The sequence below is a fragment of the Hyposmocoma kahamanoa genome, unplaced genomic scaffold (assembly GCF_003589595.1).
Source record: "Hyposmocoma kahamanoa isolate Upper Pololo Valley unplaced genomic scaffold, ASM358959v1 86, whole genome shotgun sequence".
Lineage (NCBI taxonomy): Eukaryota > Metazoa > Arthropoda > Insecta > Lepidoptera > Cosmopterigidae > Hyposmocoma > Hyposmocoma kahamanoa.
The window spans coordinates 4,702,458-4,728,099 of NW_020654289.1; the positions used below are offsets into that span (position 1 = coordinate 4,702,458).

General features: G+C 34.9%; 3 protein-coding genes across 7 annotated transcripts in view; 2 read left to right on the plus strand and 1 right to left on the minus strand.

Annotated features, from left to right (window-relative positions):
• LOC113234875 (importin-11) overlaps positions 1 to 10,313 on the minus strand; it is a 32,533-nt gene extending 22,220 nt beyond the window's left edge. Inside the window, exons 1-6 of the mRNA XM_026470397.1 lie at positions 10,168 to 10,313; positions 8,484 to 8,704; positions 7,597 to 7,756; positions 6,242 to 6,488; positions 1,965 to 2,246; positions 246 to 427 (exon numbers count right to left, since the gene is read on the minus strand). Coding sequence (XP_026326182.1) covers positions 246 to 427; positions 1,965 to 2,246; positions 6,242 to 6,488; positions 7,597 to 7,756; positions 8,484 to 8,704; positions 10,168 to 10,302 — 1,227 coding nt within the window. The 5' untranslated portion in view covers positions 10,303 to 10,313. The remainder of the gene's footprint in view (positions 1 to 245; positions 428 to 1,964; positions 2,247 to 6,241; positions 6,489 to 7,596; positions 7,757 to 8,483; positions 8,705 to 10,167) is intronic.
• A 3,335-nt stretch (positions 10,314 to 13,648) lies between these two features.
• LOC113234944 (arrestin domain-containing protein 5-like) lies at positions 13,649 to 16,412 on the plus strand. The gene is made up of 6 exons (XM_026470464.1): positions 13,649 to 13,766; positions 13,840 to 13,974; positions 14,729 to 14,934; positions 15,136 to 15,303; positions 16,049 to 16,231; positions 16,311 to 16,412. The coding sequence occupies exons 1-6, from the start codon at positions 13,649 to 13,651 to the stop codon at positions 16,410 to 16,412; spliced, it is 912 nt and encodes a 303-aa protein (XP_026326249.1).
• A 1,853-nt stretch (positions 16,413 to 18,265) lies between these two features.
• LOC113234709 (heterogeneous nuclear ribonucleoprotein 27C) overlaps positions 18,266 to 25,642 on the plus strand; it is a 54,393-nt gene continuing 47,016 nt past the window's right edge. For 4 of the 5 annotated variants that reach the window (XR_003310813.1, XM_026470156.1, XM_026470154.1 and 1 more), the window contains exon 1: positions 18,266 to 18,393. Coding sequence is in view for 4 of the 5 variants with exons in the window: in XM_026470156.1 (XP_026325941.1) it covers positions 18,356 to 18,393 (38 nt within the window). In the remaining variant the exon portion in view is untranslated. The remainder of the gene's footprint in view (positions 18,394 to 25,642) is intronic. The other variant, XM_026470153.1, reaches the window with a different exon arrangement.

A 25,642-nucleotide genomic window follows, 5' to 3' on the forward strand; every position in this document is an offset into this window, starting at 1 on the left:
TTTGCTACATTAAATGTGGGTGGTTTGTGTGGTGTGGTGTTTGAGGCAACAAGTAGTGCCGCGAGATTTTGTATTTATGTTATAATATTTTGATTTATCTGTTAGTATTCTATAAGTTTTTTAATGTATTGTTTTTCTAATGTTTCTTTAGGGGCTTTGGTCATCATTTTCAATAGTGATCAAAGCCCCTAAACAAATATCGACTTAAAAACCTATATTACAGGAACTACCCTATAGAGACTCACCCTAAGACTATACTTCCAAGATTCCCCAGCCTCATCAGTGGCAAAGCTCTCTGGTTCGGCGTCCCATAGAGCCAAATCGTCGGATGATAAAAGGAAGTAATGTGTCACTAAATGTCTGCACATGTGGCATACAGTGTTTTGGTCCAGGAATTCCATTTTCGTTTGATGCGCTTGCAGGGTTACTGGAAGGGTTAAAACATTTTATTAAACTACTACGGACGTAATCAAGTCGCATCATCACAGAGACTATAAAAACAAAAAATAAATGTTATTACAGATGTCTTAACGGGGGTTCAGGTAATCCAATCTAACCCAAACCCCACAGTGTTTCAACACAGACCAATTACCTGGTCTCAAACCAGGGAGTATAAGTAGCAGCTGGGCAACGGAATTCAATCCAAGGCGGTTTCTCCAATTGGTCCTACAAGGAATCGAACCCAGGACCTCATTATCTAGAGCCAACAGTGCATTGACTCCGGATCGATTCTGTCGAGTAAACAAGTATATATATATATATATATATATATATTATGTTTTTTTGTTTGTCTATCTATATATACATACATATACTCCAACTAGTTTTCTCAATGCACTGATCGATGGCGCCAGCAGCACCATGTCATCGGCATAGCTAATGTTGTTTAAACAAATTCCGTCAACAAAGCAGCCGACATGCGTGCTGCTGAGTTCACCAATCAGTGCATTGACGTACAAATTGAATAATCTAGGAGATGTTAGTCCACCCTGCCACTATCGACCGTCCACGTGAGCGATAATCGCCTCGCCTTTGAATATTGAACGTCTCCGTGTAAACAGAACTCGAAAGCAAAAATCGTATTTCGAGTTTCTGTGCTAGCCGTTTCTACCACGAGTGCAGTGCGCGAGGGTGTTTTGATTATCACTGCTTTTCTAAGACAACAATTAATGAAACGTGAACGAAAAAAAATTTTGGATTAAGAAATGTTATAAAATTTGAAAAAAAATGTATATTTCTATACAGTGCAATGAGTTTAATATTATCAGCAGTTCCAAATTTGAATGATTTTTGTGTCATTTTGGTACATCCATAGTCAATACCGCTGACCTCGAATGGCAATACTCGCACTCAAAACGGTTCGAACCGATTTGTACGATAATCGTATGAACTTTAAAATATGTCATTCGAGATCGTGTTTAAATAAGTCGGAAACTCGTAAGCAAGAATCTCCTTACTACATATTTCTCTGTGTAAACAGTCGAGGAGGCGATTAAGTTGCTTGCGAATCTCGTATGACATAATCGTAGGCGAGATTTTAGTTCTTGCCTGAATGTAAGTAAACATTATGATACGATAATCTTATGGCGATTATTGCTAACGATAATCGCGTACGTTTTTACGTCACGAAGCGTGCGATAAACTCTCTCCATCTAACCCTTTAGTCGACTGAATCGATTTGGTGTCAATCAGACCAAACAAGTTTCAACGTGTCGGCGGCCGCGTCCGTCCACGATGCGCGTGCTGGGCCGGGGAATACCTACCTACCCGATCAGTTTGTTGAACGTTGCAACGATTTGTTGTGTCTCTATGAGTGAACATGTATTTAACATATGATTTCGGCAAAGGTGGCAGTCGACTCGGTGTATATAGTGCGTCGACTGCGCCCCCTTCGTCAGCCGAATTCGCTGTCAAAAATGTAAAATGTCTCCTAGTTACTAATGTAATTTAAAATCAATACTTACATGGCTCTTTAACCTGTTCCATGCCTTTAGGCAATTTATACTCTACACACTGCAATATACCCTTAACAATATTCAGGCACTGTATTGTGAATCTTTCATATATCAGCGCCATGCCTTGCTCGGTGAAACAATAATAGAGGGCGAATTCCAAAGACGGTCGAATAAGAGGCACGTAGGAGAACGGATGGAAGCACAAGACGCCTATAGCCACTTTTGTGAGGTGAATTATAAATTTCTCACAAAGTTCTAGAGGATAGATACCACGGCCTTTTAGGAGTTTTCCTGTAAGATTACGAAAATATTTCTGTATGAGCGTAGTATACAAATTATAGCATGAAAGTCTACACAAAAGTTATAAAAAGTTGTACGCCGCAAAGCGGATCACAGCATTTCAAAATCCATTCTTGTGATGCTTTTATGATCTGTGTATTACAAAGGAATATATTTATTTTTTGTTATAAAATTCAGTACTGAGTTCTTATACTATTCCTTGGTAGAAAATAAACCCAAACGTCACTGGTTTTGACGATTGATATTAATTATTACTTTTATTTAACAATAACATACATAGCTTATAATAACTGAACATAAAACGGTGTTCCATAGACCCATTACAGTGGAAACCAAAATTGGCTGTTTCTATTCTTGTTTTTAAAAATTGTTTGTAGCTGTTGGTTTTCCAAAAATAAATAAATACATTTTTCTGTACTCCGCTACTCATCGTAATTTCATTTAAACGCTTATATGAGGATAAAAAGATATTCCGTTCCCTGCGAACCAACCAAGGACGTCATCTTCGGCACCAGCAAGATCCATTCTAAGTCGCGTTTTAGAGTTACATAATTTACGCTCTAACGCTGTTACGCGGGTAATTATAACCGAACTTCGGTCGCAATGTGTGACGTGCACGTGCGGGTGGAGGGAGATGTGAGTATGGGAAACATTTATTGGCGACGAAGGAAACTTGGATCATAATTATATTCTTTGATAGTACTAAATTACGATGTTCCCTGTATGACATCCTCCCTCCTTCTTCTATCACTCGTCCTACCACTCTCACTCAAAAATGTATCATTATTCCCTGCTTTGTACACATGAACCATATTAAATTGTAAATATTGTTCGTGTATTAACACTATATTTCTACATATTGTATATGCATACATGTCATGTTACTAACAATTTGTGTTGTCTAAAGGTGGGTATTGACCGGTGTTACGGGGCGTAATGTACCATTCGCAACGAGCATGATACGTTACGCCGCGTACTAAAATTCGTGTAACACGCTCGTTCCGAACTCTTGGCTTGCCTGTGCTCCTGGTTCGTTGCCGTATAATGTTCTGGATGACCCAGGTTCCATAAAATAGGTTCTTCTCTATATTAGTCTAAGAAATACAGTTTTCTCTTTGTCCCACTCCATCTTTTTAACAACAAATAATCAAAACTAATAAAAGGCCCGAAATACCTAACACGACGTTTGTGCTACATGCGCTCGTGATGACTCGCTGCGACTGACTAAAGCGCGTAACACTCACAGAATTCGCCAAAAAAACGACAACGGGGTGGAGCTCGTTACTCGCTGCGAGCGCCATGTTTCCCCATACTGACTGCACGAACGCTCACTGTGTAACACGTTACATTACGCCCCGTAACGCCGATCGCAGTATCCACCTTTATTTGTACAGTCTACTTTGTTCTAGGAATCAATTTGTGCAAAAATCCCTTTGATGCTCGCTCTGAGTCACCGAACAAATTTCCTGTATACACTCCGTCCATGATGTTTATAAAACTAGCATGAAATGGACACTGGCAGAATTGAGACAACTAGTCTCACATTTATTGACATGTGGTAGTATTAAACAACAACAAACGCAAAAGACAGCCTCTGTGGCCGAACGGTTACCATCCTGGACTGCCACGTAGTCGTGGGAGTTCGATTCCCGGGTCGGGAGAAATATTTATACAGCCTACATGTACTTCTCTGGTTAGTTTGGGTGTAATTTATAATTGTCTACATATGTGTGTGTCCATGGCACCCGCGATACAGGGTTTCCCTAGCGTGGGGCTATGAGCGTGTGCGTTAAAAAAAAACAGTGGCTCTAGGTAGCGTAGCATGGTGCTATCACTTACACATCATAAACAACACCATTTATACATCCCACTGCTGGACACGAGTCTCCACTCAGGCTAGGGTTCACATCACGATGTTTTCTTTCACTGAAAATCTCATGGTTTTCAAACTAAATTTGGCACATAAATTCCGGAAAACTCACGAGGTGCGAGTCTGGATTGGAACACACGGCCTCTGTTTGACAGTCAGTACGTGAAACCATTAAGCTACCACAGCTTTTTCAGTTCTGACAAAGTGTGTACAGTGCTTCTATTTTCTCAATGTCCCTCGGCAATCGTCGGATTTCCGAATGCACACGAATACTAATCTCCATGCCCTTAATTATTAGATTTAAAATCTATAATAATTTGAATTTTGAACAACGTACAGTCATATACATGAGATACCTGACCCCTAACATGCCCAAACCGACCTATTTGGGTCTGAGAGCCATCTTACGTATTGAGCAAACAAAAAATTAAAGTCATTTCAACTTTATTGTATAAGAAATACAGTGGAGTGTTGCTTGAAGACGATCAACATATTATTTTTAAAACCAATAAAAAATTTAAAATATAATAGAATAGAATAGAATAGAATAGAATAGAATAGAATAGACATTTATTACAACGCCACAACACATAGATACAAAAAAATATTTAAATTCGTCATTTAACATCCAAGTAAATTGATCGAGCGGCTTGTTGTATCGACTGCCAGTTACAATACCCGTGGTTCGATTCCGCGAGCACTATTTTGTTATACTTTTAACAGCATTGTTTCACTTTTTAATGTTGACGTTGACAAATCACAACATTTGCTCACTAGAAATTGCTTAAGGTGGGTGGGTAGATATTACTAATACAACATAAGGTGGGTATGGATAGCCTAACAAATCGAAATCACTCTGCAGTTTGCATACGATCGTGTCTTCTGTGATTACGCATTGTTCCACGTTTCGTTCCCATTTACCTATTCAGTTTTAATTACTTTCAAGATTTTAGTGACTTTCAAAGTTTTCTTTCGTGTTGTAATAATATACTTAACGGAATTATTAAAATTAGAAATTATTGTTTTGTATGAACAAATCTTATACATTCCTTACACCTATCCAGAGGTTAAAACAAAAAAAATACAATATTATATATATTATAAAATATTATTTATATTATATTATTATATTTATATTATATGTACAAATAATATTTTATTTTTAATGTGATTCGAACCATGCTTGCCTCAACTTGCACAGTAATCCTTATACCGCTAGGCCACGACGGCCTTACTAAAGCTGGTTGAAATTTGTATTCTGTACAAGTAAGAACCATACGTTAAAGATCAAATTGGCTTAAAAACTTTCTTACAATGTCATTCACTAATGAGACGACCAGGGAGTCATACCAAAATAAATTTTACGGCTCACAGGTTAAAGATTAAGTTTGTTTAACAATTTCTCCACATTTTTGTGCTCAGAACCAAAAATGTCGACAAAGTCGGGTTGGGGGGTCTGGTATCTTGTGTATATGACTGTACTTCATTGTTATTTGATTTTGATTTCCATGTGAACTATATAGTACTGTAAAACTATTTTCTCATTTTTAATAAAATTTACTCCGTGTCAATAAGCAAGTTAACAAATATATAAAGTAAATAAAGTGTGATTCTTTTGTATAACTAAAAATTAATATTTTTCCGGTTATTAATCATTTCAATTCAGTTGGTATCTAAACGCATTTCTTCGTCTGATATAGCTATAATTCACAGCCTCCGTGGCCGAACGGTTACCATGCCGGACTGCCACGCAGAGGTCCCAGGTTCGATTCCCGGGCCGGGAGCAATATTTCTATGGCCTACATTTATTTCTCTCGTGAGTTTAAACATAGTTTAAACATAGTCCCGCACACAGGGTTTCCCTGTGTGCGGGACTATGTTCAGTGGGTGCGTTATTATTAATATATTTGAAATAAAAAATGTAATATTAACTCTATATACTTCCAACTCATCCGAAAGCGTCCAGTCTGTACCAAAGTCAAAGGACAACTGAATAAAACCCGATTACAGCCGAAATACGAAGTTTCCCGAGAGACATTAAGAAAATAAAAACTCTGTAATAATACTTAAATTAGAATAAGAAAATAAAACATTGAATAAAGTAGAAGATACTCACTACACTCCAAACTAGTTTTTGCCCTATCGAACACAACATTTAAGAAGGCAACAGCATCTTGACTCTCGTGTACTTTTTTGAAACCGAATACAGTCAGTTTCCTCAATATCCTGAGGCACAATAAAGCCTTTTCCAGATGCTCTGTTATTATTTCAGTTGCTGCCCCTTCTTGGATGTGCCGGAGAAACAATTCCGTGTTCTCATGCCATAGGTTTAGAATGAATGAGTACACTGTATTTGTTAGTTCCTAGAAAAGAAGAGATAAATATATATTTAAAACACATTTTTATTAGCTTGACTTTGTAACATAGTAACCAAATGCGGCAACTAATTATTGTTTTATGATACCAAGTGACGGGACGAACAAGTCGTACGCCTGGTGGTAAGCGACACGCCTGGCAGTGCCACTCAGAGTTTTAAATCGCAAAAATCTGAGGGACACTGCCACTGCGTGCGTACCGCTGAGACATATGTTTACAAGTCCCATGTACCTGTAATTTCACTAGCACCTATACCTTTCAAAACCGGAATGCAGTAACGCTCACGTTATTGCTTGGCGGCTGAAATAGGTAAGGTGGCGGCAGTACTTCCCTGGAGGAGCTCTTTCACAAGTAACTTTACTGTCCTATTAAAATTTAGGTTTTCCATCATTAGTCGCATTGTTTTGAATATACTTATGAGGCTAAGATTTATAAAAAGAACTTTGACTCAACTAAGCAATAAACAAACTTTTTTTTAAATCAACCAACTTCAAAACCACAATATCTAAATTTTTTCCATTTAGGTGTTTGAGTACGAGTCACGTCTATTTGAGAATCTTTGATTTGTGAGAGTTTAACAAACACACTGCATGCCCACAAAATTTGAGGATTTCCCACGACTTCCTTGGGACCTCCTCATCAGATCCTGACTTGGTGACAATGGGGCCATCTCAGGAGTATACTCTTTCAAAAAAAAAAACAATTTTTAAAATTGGTCCACAATTGACAGATAAATCGGTGACAAAACATACATAAAAAATACATACAGTCGAACATAGAACCTCCTCCTTTTTTAAGCTGGTTGAAAATGGCAAGCTTTATGATTACTTCATCAATTACTCAAAGTGTAGTTTAATTTCTCGCTTAAACTGAGACAAAGTTCGTTTTGTAAATAAGAAAAACTTGCTTAGCTCACCGTTTTTGCTTAATATAAGTTAAAGTTTGTTGATAAATTTCAGCTTTACTTACTAACGCAAGACTTATGAAAAAACAATAAATTGATCACTTCAACCTCATCTACTACACTGGACAATATAAGAAAAAAGGAGAAAAGTACAGTAATTCAGAGTCAGAGTAACACAAAAAACTTCTTACCTGGAAAGTTCTCCTATCTCCAGTTAAACGCTTCGACGCCAAAGCCTTAACGACATGGTGGAAGATCAGCAAAGATCTATGTTGAACTAGTGGTTGTGGAGCTTTGAGAGCTCCAACAAGGTCTGGCACTAGGTTCGGCCAATTTGTTGGACAGTCAAACCTATAAATTTAATCATTCGATATACAATGTTGTATGTATTGAAACTAACCTTAATGAATTTGAAATCAATTTTATTTGAGCTAATTTAACATGTTTTCAAAGCTAATAATTACAAGCAATGGATCAATTGTTTTCATGTTTAAAGATGGAAAGGTGTTATGATGAACCCGAAAATCTATTGCCATTCCGAGTTGTAGACGGTGTGATGATATTTAAGTTACCAAAAAAAGAACCCAAACCTCGTGTATGGTAGTGAATGTTTGGTGTGGCAGAAATAGCATGAAAATGGGGTGAATACTGTAGAAATGAGAGTTTTACGCAATATGTGCGGTATTAGTCATAGACAATGCCGAACAGTGTAGTAAGAGAGCGTTGTGGTATTAAAGATGATGTAGTAACCAGGATAGAGAAGAAGAATGCTTCAAAAGTTTGGTCATGTAGTAGAAAAAACTAATGTTGGTAGATTGATGGCAAAAATAAGAACAAATGTGGATGGAAGCGTAGGGAGAGGCAGACCTTGGCGTACGTATCTCAATCGGATTGGGACTGTCCTAAAAAAACGCCGCGTTAAAAGTACTAGTATAAACAGGCACTATGAAGAGACTGCTAGGAGCGTAGCAGGTAGGAGACAGGCGATGGGAGACAGGCGTGTGTGGATGTATGTATTTAACGTAAAACTACAATTTCACATTTAAAATCTTAAGTAGTACTTAGCCAATAACCTTACCTTGCAATCTTCGAAATTAACACAGCCTGCTGCGTAGCAATCTGGGCAACTGGCTCATTAAGAATGCTTGTAGTGAGCAATCCTTGTCGGAGCTTCAATTTTTCGTCATCAGTGATCGCATTTGGTGCATTACGTCTCCAGTAGCGATCTACCCCGTTCTTGAAGCACATGACAGCGAGCCATCGGACTTTAATGTCGATTGAATGGTTTGAGAGGACATTCTGTAAAAGTAGATAATAGTAGATAATAGTAATAGTAATAATAATAATAATAAGTAATAAGTCGACGTCAAGCCGTGACGGGGATATCAAGGAAGTTATGGCCTACAAAAAAGCCCATGGTACTAGGTAATATTCCGAACGGTTTTTTTTAAATTAAAGATTTTATATGCATTACGATTTTTACATTTTACATTACACATTTTCGGACGCAACTATACTTTAACATAATTGTCTTTTTCTATCTATCTTTTGCACTTTATTATCTTAAATCAACCTGCTTTTTAATGAGCTAAGTATTAAAAATTCCTCACTAAAAGTATTTTATAAATATCAAGAATAAAGTAGTAGTATGAAAGTAGTATGAAAAAAAAAGCAATCTTTTTTAATTACTTGAAAGGGTATGTAAAAAAAATTGAAACTGTATGACACCGCATCTGCTTTTAATTATTAACACTTGTCTACTTATTCATCTAATTACTAAAAAAAATACGTACCTATCTACTTTAGTTATGATTTTATTCAAATATTCATCAACCAAGAAGACATTACAGCATTAAACAGGATATTTGCTACAATGTGAAAAACCCAATTTTTTTTTCTGATTTTGATTTCGGTGTCTAAGATAGTTTGTTTGTGTACAGTCGCGTGCAAAGGTGTTAAAAACGTAAAAATCGTAATGTACGTCAACAGCACATCAGTCTACAAATTTTTGTTAGAACTATCGAGATACGTCAAAGTGTAGCTTTATGTGCTGACATCTTTAAATATATATTTCTTTAATTTAAAAACAGTTGGGAATATTACCATAGTACTTACCATAGGCTTTTTTGAAGACCATGACCTCCTTGACATCGACTTAATATACACACTGTATATGTGCCAAACAATCACACTAATTACCTGCTCTCATACTTGGGACTTCCCAATAATATAATAATAACGCACACACTCAACATAGCCCCGCACTAGGTAAACCCTGTGTCGCGGGTGCCATGGACACACACATAGACAACCACAAATTACACCCAAACTCATGAGAGAAATAAATGTAGGCCTTACAAATATTTCTCCCGGCCCGGGAATCGAACCTGGGACCTCTGCGTGGCAGCCCGGCATGGTAACCGCTCGGCCATGGAGGCAGTTAATATGGATACCAGAGCAAAGGAATTCACTCTGGGGAGGTAGTACCCCTTAAAAAAGTAAAATATTAGAAAACTAAGCAGAGCACAAGTGCAAGCAAGACTGTAAACAGTTGACAATGACACCCCTGTCTGTGTTAATAAATCCAAATTGAAAGTTAATAAGAAGGTGACTCTGTGAAAGATCACAATTATTTTATTTTAAAATTGTTGTTTCACTCTTGCTCAATTACAACACTGACAAAGGTGGAAAGTGTGGAAAACTACCCACACATATTCGAAAGTAGTTTTAAAATCCAATTATTAAATATTTGAATATGTTACCAGAAGAACTGAATAGAAGCCAGGTTCTATCTCCCATTCTTGCAGCTTCTTTTCAGCTGGCTTTAACACCTCTGGGTCCTGGCTGGTGGCTCTATTAAGAGTATCCAACACCAGCGCATAGATGTTAGGATCCATATTTTTTGTTACTGAAAAAAAAAATCCATTATTGCATAGTAGTAAGAATGGTAGTACCATATAATAGATCCGAGTTTAATGCCAATTTGAGTTAAAATAATGATCCCTTTTTTACAAAGAAAAGAAGAACCAATATGACTTAATTTCACACATCAAGTAATAACCAGAAATACCGATGAAACGTCTTTTCCATTTGTTTGAAAATTATTCTGCCAAATCATTACGGTCACAACTGCCCTCTGATTGGCCAGCCCGAATTCGAAACAATTGATGGATGGCGACCAGTCTAACTTGAGCTTTGCTATAATGGAAGAAAATTTAAAAATTACATTTAATTCCCGATGAAATGTGTTTCTGTTTGTTTTGTAAATGGATGTTTTGCTGTTTTCCCCACACCACCGAATGGACCAGCCTCCCATTGTTAGAGATATTATCCATATTACAATAAATCCAGAATATTTTTGGAATACACACAGACTTACACACAGGCCAATTGTTGGTGTTGTACTATTTCAGCGTTCTAATTTGTGATTTCAGCGCAAACAACAGTTGATGTTAGGTAAGTGATATAAGGCCCATTTGCCTGATGTGTTGCCAGTATTTCGTCTCTATTTCTGGTTACATATTCGATGATTTGACATGAGCATTGTACATAGTGTAACTCAGTTATTTATTGTATTTTATTGCCTTATTCCAGAATCTGGTCACTTATAATTACTAGTCACAATAGAGCCAACAAACAATTTAAAAGACTAAAAGATATTCTTTTCTTGGAGTTCTTAATCTCTTCTAGCTGAGACACGGTTGCCAAGGAGTTTAACTTAACCTGGGGGTCTACTCTCGTCCTACAACCAACATCTGTACAAAACAATAAACATCAAATAAGCAATACTCAATAAAATTAAATGACAATGTCAAATATGTAGATTCACTCGCATCATGAATCCTTTAAGTTTTGGTTGAGTGTTGCTTATTTGGCAGTAAATGTTTTGGATGGATGTTGGACGGAAAACGAGAGTACATGGCCTGACACAGGTCCTAGAGACACATGGTGTCTCAAATGATCAATTATTAATAATTAACATAAAGAAAAATACATTTTTCTTCAATGAATTTAATTATTTTTCAAATTGTGGATGTGTTTACATCCAGGTAAACACCGGTAACCACCAGGTAAACACAGGTACAGACACCGAGTGTCTACAATGCGTGATTAAGAAAAAAATGTATAAGTATGCAATAAACGACTGACTGAATGTCTATTAACAAGTAGACACAGAGCAGTTATATTACATAGATATAGATATGTAGCTGTATAGTATAGGTACTTATCTAGTAAGTAAGTAACCTACCAGTGATGGTTACTATAATTCTATTTACCTATTACAATGAACTGTAAGTAGAGAAAGGAAAAATTGCTTATTTTTTTAAATGTTTAAATGTTATGCTTTGTTAAAAAAAGCTTGCAACATTGTGTTGATAGCACAATAATCGCAAGAGTATACCACTAAAGATTTTAAGGCAAGTTTTTTTGAAAATAAACGAGTTATATTTTTATTTATGACTTAACATTATTATATTAACATTTTGTTCATTGGCGTTTAAAAGCGCTCGAAAACATAAGTTGTTTAACTTTTGTAGTTGTTAACCGTTGAAATGGAAAAAACCGCTTATTTTTTTAATGTTAAAACGTACGTTTAAAAAGCTTGCTCGTAAAAGCGCTTTTCACTTAAACGATTTTTAGTTTGACGCTTAAAGTCATTTAGAAAAAATGTTTAAACACATAGACTGACCAATGACCAACGCTTACGCTTAAAATGAAAAGCGTGCTTATGCGCTTACTTTAAAAAGCAGACTTTTTAAAGTGCTTTTCGTTTAAACGCCCACCACCTCTAACTATAAGAAAAGAAACTGTGATTACATAAAAAAAAGTTAACGTTCGCGCGTGCATGTTATCTGCATTGGCGAAGAAATAGGGCGCTTAATCGTGTGAAAACCAGAACTACACATTACATATATACTTAAAACTCCAACTTCGCAGGATAACAAAATACCGGTACTCATTTCTTCAGTATTTACCATACAAAGTAAATATTTTTTTAAAACCGAAATTACAGTCTTTCTTATAGAGATATTAAACGAAAATAGCTTACAATTACGCACTTTTTCACCTTAGAAGACAGAATACATAACCTAGCACATTTTGCGTATGATCATCATTGACACTGAAAATTACACAACAATGGAGGTACAAAGTAAAATAATAGCCGCGTCACTACACTAACAAGTTCTTTAAATTCAAATCATCATTCTAAACACAGAAATATTAAAATATTCTTGAAATAATATTACCACAAAACAGCGATATCTGCAAAATCGAAAATCGAACGATGAAGTTGGTGTAGTTTTTTAGGGTTGCAATTGTTATTTGTCATTTATTGTAAATGCACCACCAATCCTGTTAGTATCGTTTGGACAAGAAACACTTTCATTTCTTGGAGGTGCAGTCTATAAACGCGTAATCTGATGCGAAAATATATCAAAAAAAGCGAAACATTTGCTGCCGCCTGGCAACGTCAATTATAGTGGTACTATTGGTTCAACAGTTTCTTTCGACATGAAGACTGTATTTTATATTTATATATATATATTTATATTTTATATTTATTATATATTATGTATTTGAAATAATACCAACGTAAATCATAATACGTAATACTAATGTAAATCATTGTCAGTGATAATGGTGTTGAACATCTTATACTACAGTACAGTGCATGGATGTAAATTTATACTACGTTTATTACAAAATATTATCTTTAAAAAAATAAAACCTTTTCAAACATTAGTGATTGACTGAATCTACTCAATGTTCAACTGAGAACTTCAGTATAATTTAAAGCACTACAAATCATACTCAGGTCTTGGCCATTAGGCTCGTATTTCGCTTGAAATCATACTCAAGTCCTGACTTGAGTATGATTTCAAGCACTAGAAATCATACTCCAGTCCTTGCCATTAGGGTCATAGTTCCAGTAGTGATTGAAATCATACTCAAGTCCTGACTTGAGCATCGAGTAGAGTTCTGGAATACGACCCTGTTATTATCATTAACACAATATGGAAAACAATACGTATGCTAAGAGTATATTTCCAAAATATCCATAATAGTGCGTTTGACATTGTATTATTAATTTATCAACGTTATCTTTATATATTCCTGTACTCAGACTTATCGTTGTAATCAATTAGAACTGAAAGATAAATTTCGAAATTCGCGTTTCCGCGATGGTGGTACGTGTACTTATCTGCGTCACACGGTGAATTAGTACATAAAATAAACAAAATGTCTTGGGAAAGTTGTGTTGTGTTACTTAATAGTGATTCAACGAATAACTTTTATTCTGGAGACATTGTCACTGGAACTGTGATTTTAGAGTTGAAACAAAAGCAACGCGTTGAACGTAAACCATATGAATCTGCTATATTTGTTAGATCATAAAAAAAAAACAAGAAATATCTTAATATATGTTTCAGATATGGGTTTTAAAGTTGTGGGTGTAAGTAAAGCACAGTGGTCAAGATCTATGCCAACAGTTCCATTTATAAGGGTCTATTCAGACAAGAAGACAATTCTCGACATAGATATCAATTTATTTCATGAGTTAGAAGGTATACAGTTTAAATTTTCGTTACAAAAAAACTCCTGAAAAAGAGTCCTGTAAGAGGGTTTGACAACAGTTTTGTAGAAAGGGCGTAAGCGACAATTCGTAGATTTTTCAGGGACGCACGTTTCCTGATTGTTTTAAAATATTTATGTTCCTTTTCAAAATTCAATTTTGGCTTTAATTAAATTTATAAGTTTTAATATTGTTTTTTTTTTAATAATACCAAGTGAATGACGGGACGAACAAACTGTGGGCCAGGTGGTAAGCGACACACCTATTCATAACAGTTGCAGTGCCACTCAGAGCGTTAAACCGTAAAGATCTGAGGAGCACGGCCACTGCGCCCGTCACCCTGAGATATAAGATGACAAGTCCCATGTGCCTGTAATTCCACCAGCACCGAATTTTATTCTAAGTAATGTCGCCATGCAAACCCGAGATTCAGGTTTAATTGTGCCTTATTTGTTGATTGATTCTTGAATATGAACATTTTAAATAATTGTTATTTTTGTTCTAGTGTAGCTTTGTGTGTATGTTAATTTTAAAAGTGTTCTGAAACATTACGGGCTATGGCAGAATATCCAACTACATGTACTCCTTAGCATCCTGTAAAAAATAGACCCATTTGATATGTTTGTTCAATTATTAATTTGCATTTCCTCATTTTTATTATGGAGAAAATAAAGTAACTTAAATTAAATTTTTTCATAATTCACACAAAAACACACACTCACTTTATTAAAATATTAATATTACAGGAAAAACAATGGAACCGGGCATCATAACATTCCAGTTTCATTTTCTATTGCCGCCAGATTTGCCTTCAAGTTTTGAAAGTGCTATTGCCAAAGTTCACTATTACATCATAATCGATGGAAAGGCTTCTTTCAAATTTAAAAAGCAAAAAATTGTTCCGTTTGTGGTTCAACGAACGGTCAATGTGAATCAAATAGAAGAATATTTGGTAAGGAAAATTTTCACAACATAGACTTATCATATCGAGTTGTTAGGTTTTTTCGATTACCACACATTGGGAACAAAGAATACTCTACTCTAGATTGGAAATGAAATGGGTTTTTTTTCCGAGAGAAGTTTATAAGGGCCCCCATACACGAGACGATTTTGTTTCGGACTGATCGAAACGACTATTAAATAACATTCACAGGTACCGGAATTTACAGAATTTGAAAAGAAATTTTGGAGATCGGGAGCATTCAGAGTCAACATTAAAACGTTTAAAGCTTATGCGCCCAAACAACAAGCGCCATTCGAAATCACAATAACTAACGAGAAACATGCAAAGATATCTAAAATAAATGTAATTTTGTTGCAAGTAAGTGTAGCATCTTACCAAACATAGATGTAAAAAACATACTCCCGGACACATAATTCGAGGCACCTCGCATTTTTGTCGTAAAGGCCTAGAATACAAAAATATAGTGTTATCATCAAAGAAAAAGTTTTCCCCCGGTTTTGCAAATCCAAATACACAACAAGGGCTTATGGAAAAGTCGTTTAGTATACAAGTTTCAAAATTGCATAATGGTTTTTGATCAATCAAACATTGATTAAGCTTAGGCTGAAAATGCGTGGTGGCTCGAATTATGTGTCCGGCAGTGTATATGAAGCGGGAAGTCGATTCCCTACAGAAACCAGCCGAAACATAGCAATTTATTATTATTTTTGTTTTTCATAGTTCTGCGCAGCGCACAGTCACGCGCAAAAATTAACGATTGAATTCCTACGGACTCAACATCAACAACAACCTTTGACCTCAAGTCGCAGATTCATATTCAAAATTTGGGCCTATTTTTATGTTAGCCAATAAGAATTGGTTAGCCACAAATTTCTTGCATATCGGTTGAGGAAAGACCGAATAATTCCGTTCGTAGATTGTTCATTATGGATAACTTTTGAATACTTAATTTATTAGAGGACAAATTAGCCTCGACTTTTACCTCCATTTCGGCCACCCAAAAACGATAATATTTTTATGCTTTATTGGCTCCGGTTCCTAGACCATATCTAGGAACCAATATTGTAGCTATATCTAACTAAATACTTAAATGTGTTTTTAGAAAATCAAATACATGATCGACTCTGGATATGCAGAAGAAGACAACAAAGTATGCACAGCGAGACACAAGAAGTTTTCGAATACTGTTTTAGAGACATGTATTTTGAGAATGAAAATTCCTCAAACGATACCGTCCAGTATTCACTTGAAAAATTCAATGATTGATGTTTCATACGTATTCAGGGTTAGAGTACTTGTTGCTTTTTTCTCGATCATTAAGCAATTGTAGAATAATTTTTGACGCTTTCGGTTTTTATTTACAGGTGGAAGTGACTTTCGCTTTTCACACAACGATTTTCAAAGACGTGCCCGTTATTATAACTACTGTTCCTGTCTTGCACTATGATTTTGATAACTGTTTCTAACCATATTTTTCTTGAATAATTAATGTATTTTACCTTGCATAAAATAATCACAACATTCATGTAAATGTTCCCGTCATTTTATTTTCCAGCAGGGACTAGATATTTTTCTGAATGCAAACGTGCTTCATAGTTATTATAATATTATATTATTTATATTCATAGTAATAAAATATTAATACAAATCGACCTTATAAAAGTACCTATATTTTTTTTGATATTTTTGTGCATAATACGTTAAACTTACGAGCCCTTCCTGTGACTTGGTTGATGCACTAAACACGTATTCCAGAACGTGACTCAAGTATCGCCGTGATCATCAATCAACGGAGCATTGCTTGAGCATTGATTCAAGTCTTAAGCATTTTGTTTATTCTTGAATAGTACTAAGTGCTGTACTCAGCTGAACTACACTCAAGTGTTCACTCAAGTTTGCCCTGGGATTATACATGGTTCTATGCGATTTTCAATCATTCATTCGTATTTCTCTATTAATACTTAATTGTTTCGCCTCAGTTCCCGTTGCTTTTCATATAGGAAGAATTTTAACATTGCCAAAATCAAATACGTTACGCTGAAATTTGCTATTGGAAATGAAAATGATTTGTTACGGTGATCGAAAGGGATATGAAAACCTTACACTGGTGGCGATGATCGCTATAATTCCTAAATTACTATGATAATACTACTGGAAATTTTTAGACCAATGCAGTGTTTAAGAAAAGTTGTTATCATATACTCCGGAATCATGTTGTAATAAAAACAGATTCGACAGTTCCCCATAAAAGAATCGTTAACTTTAATGATCCCGTACATACAAACGTAAGCAAACCAGTATCTGTATTTCAGGTGCGATTGGGTAACCAAGATTGTCTGATTTCGTTCACCTGCTATGATAGGTTAAATAATTTTTTTTACCAAATCTTGGTTGAATCTATATCGCTGCTTAAATCTGTGTTCCTCCAATTCGTATGGGTCTTATAGGTCTTTCAACATCGTGTATGATTTTCATCATTGATATATTTTGATAAAGATCAAAATTCTCAAATGGATTCATCATAATGTAATTTTTTCGCCGATAATTACTCAAGCGTAACCATGATCTCACTTAAGTAAATGTAGATTTTGACAACACTCAAGACAAGATTTTATAGTTGACTACCGTTTAGGAAATAGCAAAATTGAAGCGAATCTTGAGGATTGTTCTAAAATTAAGACGCAAGCTGTCACTTCCTCTGACATCACTCAAGTGAACTCCGATTAAGTACAGATTCTACGCTTGAGTAATGTTCTGGAACAAAAACTCTGTTTGAAATCATACTCAAGTCCTGATTTGAGCATTGAGTAGAGTTCTGGAATTACATGATATTTTAAAATTTCGCGCGAAATTAGAGGACGAGTATGGAGTGAGTATTGCCATTGGCTGGCCTGTATTCATCATTATATTAAGACAAAAAGGACATAGAATCAGTCACCGCAATTCTATAAAAATATAATTTGCTTGCTTGAATCCCAGACAATTCATTACAATTATTGAAATAAATATTTTGGAATAAAATTTTCCAAAGAATTCAGTATTCTTTATAATCATTAGTGGTAACACAGGAATCGCAGCCAGCGGCATCTAGTGAAAGCTTGACGGAATTTTAAATTGAGAAGAGTGTACTTTACAATACTTTAATGCGAATTTTCAAATATGTCTGCCAAAATAAATTATTATTAATTAAATAATTTATTTTACTGTATTATTTTGTTGACATTGTTATATAAAAAGAACTAATAGTCAATAAAAAATATTAGTGGTTGCCATTATGACCACTTCCCTTTTCCATGACTTTTGAGAAAGCGGAAATGGTTGGTCCGCCATAGTCTTTCGTGTGGGTCTGTGCTTGTGTGGTTTGGTTTTCTTACCGGTGCCAACCATTATTTTTAATTAGTAGTAAGTTATGCGTATGACTCAAGACATGGACGATGACGAGAAGGGGTGAGTGTGTTTTTACATATTTTCCGTAATGTTTAGAGGCATTCCTTGGTGTATGAACTATAATAGGTCAAACTGCACGTTCGCTTGGTGTGTCGCATTTCATGGGTAGCCAGCGAGGCTTGTGGAAGCAGCGTTAGGGAATGACTTTTATTTTTTATAGATTGTTTATTTTGGTGGAATTTGGGTATTCTGGCAAGTTCAAGGATCTGACATGGATATAGTCCCCGTATGCTCAATTAGCCTTTTACCGGCGAGCGGCCACCGACCCCAAGCCTCGCCGTGCGCCTTGCGTGTATGCGATCATGGCAGCTATTACTTTCCCATGATATAGTTGCCAGATTTTGGTCATTTAACCCATCAAAAACACTTAATACTTGCATATTTATGTTTATATAACCGTTCTGTTTCATCAAAATGTAGTATGTGGATACGTCGCAAAATACGAAATTAACCTTTCTGTGACTAATCATAGCTTTCTCTTATCGCAAATTTTGCGTTAGGGGCTCGGTAGCGTTGTATTTTGTTGTAATCATATTGGTTTTTATGATCGTTAACCTAAATGAGGTTATTAAAACACTCGAAGTGCCGCGTAGCTTGTTCTCAATTACAAAACGCAAGTTGAAACGTGCTGATTCATTTGCATATGGTAGGCGACATCGCATGTACTAATGAACTTTGAGCTAACATTTCATTTTACTCGTAAACACGAGTGCGTCCGGAACAAAAGCGCGTGGTATTTTTTATTCTTTGCGGTTGCTTTAACCAAATGGCCAATATGCGTATGTCAACATTCTAAAATCATACCTTACTTACAGTTTTACGTTTCAATATCTAGGAGAGGGTACATATTTGTATACATCTGAAATGTACCCTCTGTAATCTGCAATCAAACAAAATCTCTTCATTAAACATTCAACATAAGAAAGTTTAAATTAAAAATCTCAGGGATTGTAAACTCAGGTGAATGTTACTTTCACCAAACTGTTTTGTTATAATTTTGCTTAAATTGTTACTTTATAATTAGTTTACATTACAGTCATTGTAAAGATAATTTTGAACTTGAGACAAATATATTGGCAAATGGCTCGAACCTTATATTCCTTAATTAACTTCCTGAAGTGTACACTTATGCCCAACAGTAAAATTTTAAGGGATTGCACAGCTTTACTTTCTGAGTCTCAGGGTCGTATTCTAGAACTCTACTCAATGCTCAAGTCAGGATTGCATTAGAAACACAAGCACTGGAAATACGACCCTAATGGCAGGGACTTGAGTATGATTTCGAGTGCTTTAAACTATACTCAAATCCTGACTTGAGCATTGAGTAGAGTTCTAGAATACAACCCTTAGAATCTTTTTTTCCAACTCGAATGGCAAAGTAAATATACTATTTAATACTTAATATAATAATTCATATAACATGTACTGGTTATATGTTGATACAGTTCTTTTAAAGTTGTAAAATATTTTATTAAATTTCTTAAAATACCCCCTAAAATTACTGTCATACAAGTAGGACGAAAGTTAAAAAATATTTTGTTTTAAATTAGACACAAACTATTATCACTAGATAATCGACAACAGCTATAGTTCATTGTCTGTTCTTCTTTCTTATAATATTCATTGTCTGTTCTTTTTTTTATAATATCAAGTAATTGGATGAACAAGTTGTGCACATGATGGTAGGCTACACGCCTGTCCAAAACAATTGCAGTGCCACCCAGAGTTTTAAATCACAAAGATCTGATCTGGCCTGCCCTACGCCTGTCATCTTGAGACATAAGTTGACAAGTCTCATGTGCCTGAAAATTCGCCATATGCTTATACATCAAGCCTTTTCTGTATGTTATCATTATTTTATCACATTTTCAATGGAAATGTCAATATGACTCATTAATGTGAAATCACTTATACAAACAACATGTTTTTTTTGTTTAAGAAAATGTGTGATCTACTGTGTACAATGTATTTCAAATTGAAACTGAAGTGTAATAATACTGTGTAATAAAATAATTCATCACGGTTAGAGGTCACATTATCATAATTAACTAAAAAAAATTGAAAATAATACATAATACACAACCAGATTTTGATGGTTTTTTAAATAGTTTGATATTCGCGACATAATAACTTTCGGTATATTTGAGGAGTTGGCTAATGAAGTACAGAAACTTAAAAAAAGCAACAGTTACGAGAATTAGTTGAAGGTCGTATTTTTAATCACAGTGTGGAACAAGCTGGCCACATAAAATTAGGAGATGTCAGTAATAGGGCCATTTCAAAGTGAGGGGTGGATGACAATTTTGACTCCTTTTTTCTTGAACTTTAAGTAATTTCTCTCTAACCATTGGTTAATTAGACTTAACATGAAAATATCATGAACCCATGTATATGCAATTCAACTGCAACTATTTATGTACATAAATTTATGACATTATTTATACTCAAAACTTTTAATAATCTATGTATGACGGGTGGGACACTCACGACTCATGCGTTTTCGTTGATGGCTTCATTGCAAAAATCAAGACAATTAGGTTCAGCAATTTTTTCATATGTGATAGATAACTTGAATGTTAAAGTTCTATTTTATATATATACTTAATTAATAACTTTGATAAATTGTATGGAAATTAATATGTTAAGTTGTGACAGGTGGGACATGATTTTGTGATGGGTGGGATGAGTTACAATTTAATACACAGAATTAATAAAATTACATTGTTTAATATGAGATCCATCATTAGTAAGCAAATATTTTATAATTTTTGTCTTATTAAGACATTTTAACATAAAAAAAACAGAATTAAAGAACTGATAAAGTAATCCTATTATTTTTAACCGACTTCAAAAAAAGGAGGTTCTCAATTCGTCTGTATGTTTTTTTTTGTATGTATGTTACGCGATAACTCCGCCGTTTGTGAACCAATTTTGATTCTTTTTTTTGTTGGAAAGAAGGTACCTCAGATGGTTCCCATTTAAATTTCAAGAAAATATTCCACCTCTAAGGGTGGCCAACTAGCGGATGAATGGCTTTTGAGGTCGGTTTTTTTAACCGGACGTTAGGTTATTTTGAAACACTATCTATGACGACATGAAATCAAAGTCACGCTTGTAAAATGCGTTAATAAATTTGAAAAATGCTGCCGCATCCTTGAGAATTATGTATCATGTCAAAATATACCAAATTTTAGAAATTTTGCTCGGATATATTGGTGAAACTAGTGGAGACAGACTTTTCATGAATTTCCTGATACTAAAAATCAACAGGAAAAATGTCACTTTTTAATTGTCTTTTTTTATGTGTTAAAATGTCTTAATTATGAGAAGTATTATAAAAAATTTGCTTACAAATGATGGATCTACATTATAAACAGTGTATTTTTTAAAATTCTATGTGTTCAAATGTAACTTGTCCCACCTGTCACGAAATGGTGTCCCAATCGTCAGAATTTAACACACCAAATGTTTAACTCCGAAATTAAAGCAACTGTTACACCTAGTAAACATCATAAAACTTGAATCCATGAAAATACAAACATTTAATCAAAGTAAAAACTTTAAAGTGTGTCTCACCCATCGCTTTGACGGGTGGGACACACTTCCAAATCTTAATATTTACATTCCTATTTACGTGCACAACGCCCAACCAAGCCAAAATAATGACCCTTAGCATAATTGTTACTTTTACAAAAGCAAATGCCAATAGATTGCATATTTATTGGTTAAATTAAAAATATATATGTTTTATTGCGACGGGTGGGACTTGCAATTAATATTTATTGAAACTTTAATAACTCCTCACCACATATACTTTCAGGCAATCACTTATCACTGTTTTAAAATTCGTAAATTATATTTTCTTCGACAGTAATAACTTTTTTAGAAAGACGCACAAATAACCGCGAAAATTGTTGCTAACATTATAGAAAAAAATGTTTCATTGTAGATGACTGCACTATGGCTGCGTTAATGAAGACAAAAAATACAATAATTGTACAATATCCGAAAAATATCACTTATTTCTAATGATTTGATTTATTGGGCGTATTCTAGCCATACAATTAAAACCAAATTGTGTAATTTAGTTTTTGGAACCGCGGTGTCATTTTCGCTGGAATGACCCAATACTATTTTATTATAGCCTGTCTTTTTTGAAGACGGAGTATAATAACATTTGCAAGGTTGCCAGATTTCATAAAATTTTAAATAATGAATCATGAATCATCAAAAAATTCATGTTGTTGCTATTGACAATTTTATCGATAAATTTTTAAATAAGATTCTATTTTGCCAAAAATGTCTGAATTGTGAATGTTATGCTGTTCTAATTGATTATTAATTGCGTTATTGCCTTTATTATTATTTTGACAGTTGGCCTACTAGTATTAAATTCAATTTTTATTCATGTACATTTTATAATAAGAACTGGCAGATTTGATTATCTATATTGTTTGTTAAACTGGAATGTTTTGTTTTTTAGTGCTTTCAACGTAATAAATAAATAAAAAATTAAATTAAATTAAAATGAAAAATTTTAAAATACATATGTTTCCACTTTGTATTTTTATTTGACATTCTTCTAAATGCAGTGTATGTACGTATGATCTTCCATAAATTGACAATTCAAATGAACCTGTGCCCAGCAGTTGGACAAATAATGGGTTGAGGATGATTCAAATGAAACGAGTTCGGCTATCTATTGCATAAGCGTGACCAACATTCAGTCAATAGAATATTTACCGACTGCAATCACTAGCTGCTTGTAAATGGGCAACACTTTTGACCAATGAACTGTAATTTTTTTCCATCTTCGAGATAGACAGACTAATTGATAAAGTAGAGGTTTTCTTAATCAGTACTATGGAAATACTTATAGGTATTTCAGGACTAAGTTTCAAAGAACTTAGAATAAAATGTGGGATATGGCCAGTAAGAATTCTGCCCTTAACAATTACAATGTCGAGAGTTTATATCGCAAAGATCTGAGACAAGTTGTCAAGTCTCATGTAGCTGTAATTTCACCTGAATATTCTACTGTCTTTCTATCAAGAACATCTAGAGAGAATTAATGCTGCTATAAAAATTAACATTAAAGGAATTATAACTTATAGAAGAGGCTATTTTTACTTACTGCAGCTATTATTACAACATGATATAACTATTTTAGATTAGGACAAAATTATATATTATAGATAAAAAATATAAAATTATGGATATTTAAATTTAAACTGTGGCAAAATGTCTTAAACAAAATTGCCTAAGAAAAATTCTCTTATCGTAGATGTGAGTGGCACCATAACCCATTAACGGTTGCTGTACTCAAATGAAGTACGCTTAAATTTTTAGATAAATATCCTGTTAATAAGTTTTATTATTCAATTTTGATTATTTTTAAAACAAAATAATAAATAATGTATTTTTAGGCAGTTTAAATTGTTTTTGTCATTTTTCATCATTATAAGTTGGGGTACTTATAGTTTCGTTGATGAGCATTTTGTTATGTTCATAATATTTTTGTTCAATAAACAAATCCAGTTTTGATAAACATAGTAAAAGACATTGTGTTTTGTAATATAAAATCAACTGATTATTGTATTTAGTTAAGTACAATGGTCATTGATGTACTAAATATAATAATCACTTGGCAGATTAGTAACCATGAGTAGAAAACATTTTAGCGTTTGTAGTAACTACAAGGGACTCGAGAAACCAGTTCAAGTAATTCTAAAGGATATATGGGTGTGCCGTGGTTACTGACGAAAAGAATGTCGAGATGAAGATAGGTTGACTGGTAGAGAATGCTTTTAGCATTAAGTCCACCTTTTGTACCACTATGTCTTGTGGTCAATAAAGTTTAATAAATAAATAAATAAGATGGGAGACTCGTGTACTTGCATACGGATAAGCGTATATCGTTCCCCGAACTATTGCGATTTTTTCCAACAATAAAAATGACTTTCTAGTAAGACTCAACTCACACTGGCGCAGAGTCGAAGCGTCGCGACGCGTCATGTTTTTCGCCTATAGCATATTCATCTCTATTTTCCCATTATTAAGGTACAGATTTGTGTTATGCAAACATGGATACGGGCGTCGATGAGCGTCGATGCTTGGCTGCAGTCGAGCGGCTTCGCGCGTCACTTGCGCACAATGAGGCGTCAGACGCCAACCACACTGTGATCCGGGCACACTAATGCGAGTGTCGTCGTGCGACGACGCGCGTCGAGTCGCGTCGACGCGCGTCGCCAAGCATTGTAGTTGAAAAATAGGACGCGACGCGACGCTTCGATTCTGCGCCAGTGTGAATTGGGCCTAATTGTGACGACAAACCATCGGTTCAAGAACTTTTAAAATTCTATGTATTCAAATGTAACTTGTCCCACCTGTCACGAAATGGTGTCCCAATTGTCAAAAATTTGCACACAAATACACCAAATGTTTAACTCCGAAATTAAAGCAACTGTTACACCTAGTAAACATCGTAAAAACTTGAATCCATGAAAATACAAACATTCGTAGTCCTAGTCGCCAAGCGTTGTAGTTGAAAAATAGGACGCGACGCGAGGGACGCTTCGGTTCTGCGCCAGTGTGAATTGAGCCTAATAGTGACACAATAGCGACGACAAACCATCGGTTGAGGAACGGGTTTTACTTCAGCTACAAGAATAAACTTAGATTTGGTGCGGATTTTCACCAACGTACTCTTCCAATTCTCAAGAAACCACAGACGTAAAAGGTAATGCAATACAGGCAGAACTCCACGATCGTAGTCCCTTACAAATGTTTGCAAAGATGTTCGATAATGAAATTATATAACTCATACTGCTCAACAGCATTTTATATGCTAGCTAAGCTCTCATACACGTATTATAGTATTTCAGATTGACCTGGTCTTTAGACCTGAAAAAGTTTATGGCCATATTGATTTTGCCCGGACATATAACACCATACGTTTAGATATTAGTAGTGAGGTATAGAGTTTAGATGACGAGGGTTGATAGGATGGATCTATTCATATCACTATAGGAACAGTTACACTTACTATGCTTGGCAAGAAACTGGCGGGTGTTGTTTATGCACAAGGTGAATATGACATGTCCAAATGCCTGGCGTTATGATATGGCATATGTATGAGAAAAAACGATCCTACTGATCAAGTTCCGACGTAGTACATAGGGCTCACTATAAGTTTCCGGAATTGGCCACTTACATAAACAATATTTAAAAGGTAATTACAACATTGGAA

Bases quoted from the DNA above. Each gene is read 5' to 3' on its own strand.
- LOC113234944 (XM_026470464.1), top strand. From the start codon at position 13,649: ATGTCTTGGGAAAGTTGTGTTGTGTTACTTAATAGTGATTCAACGAAT. The intron at 14,935-15,135 runs GTAAGGAAAATT...TAACATTCACAG, and splicing joins ATCAAATAGAAGAATATTTG to GTACCGGAATTTACAGAATT. The intron at 15,304-16,048 runs GTAAGTGTAGCA...ATGTGTTTTTAG, and splicing joins TAAATGTAATTTTGTTGCAA to AAAATCAAATACATGATCGA.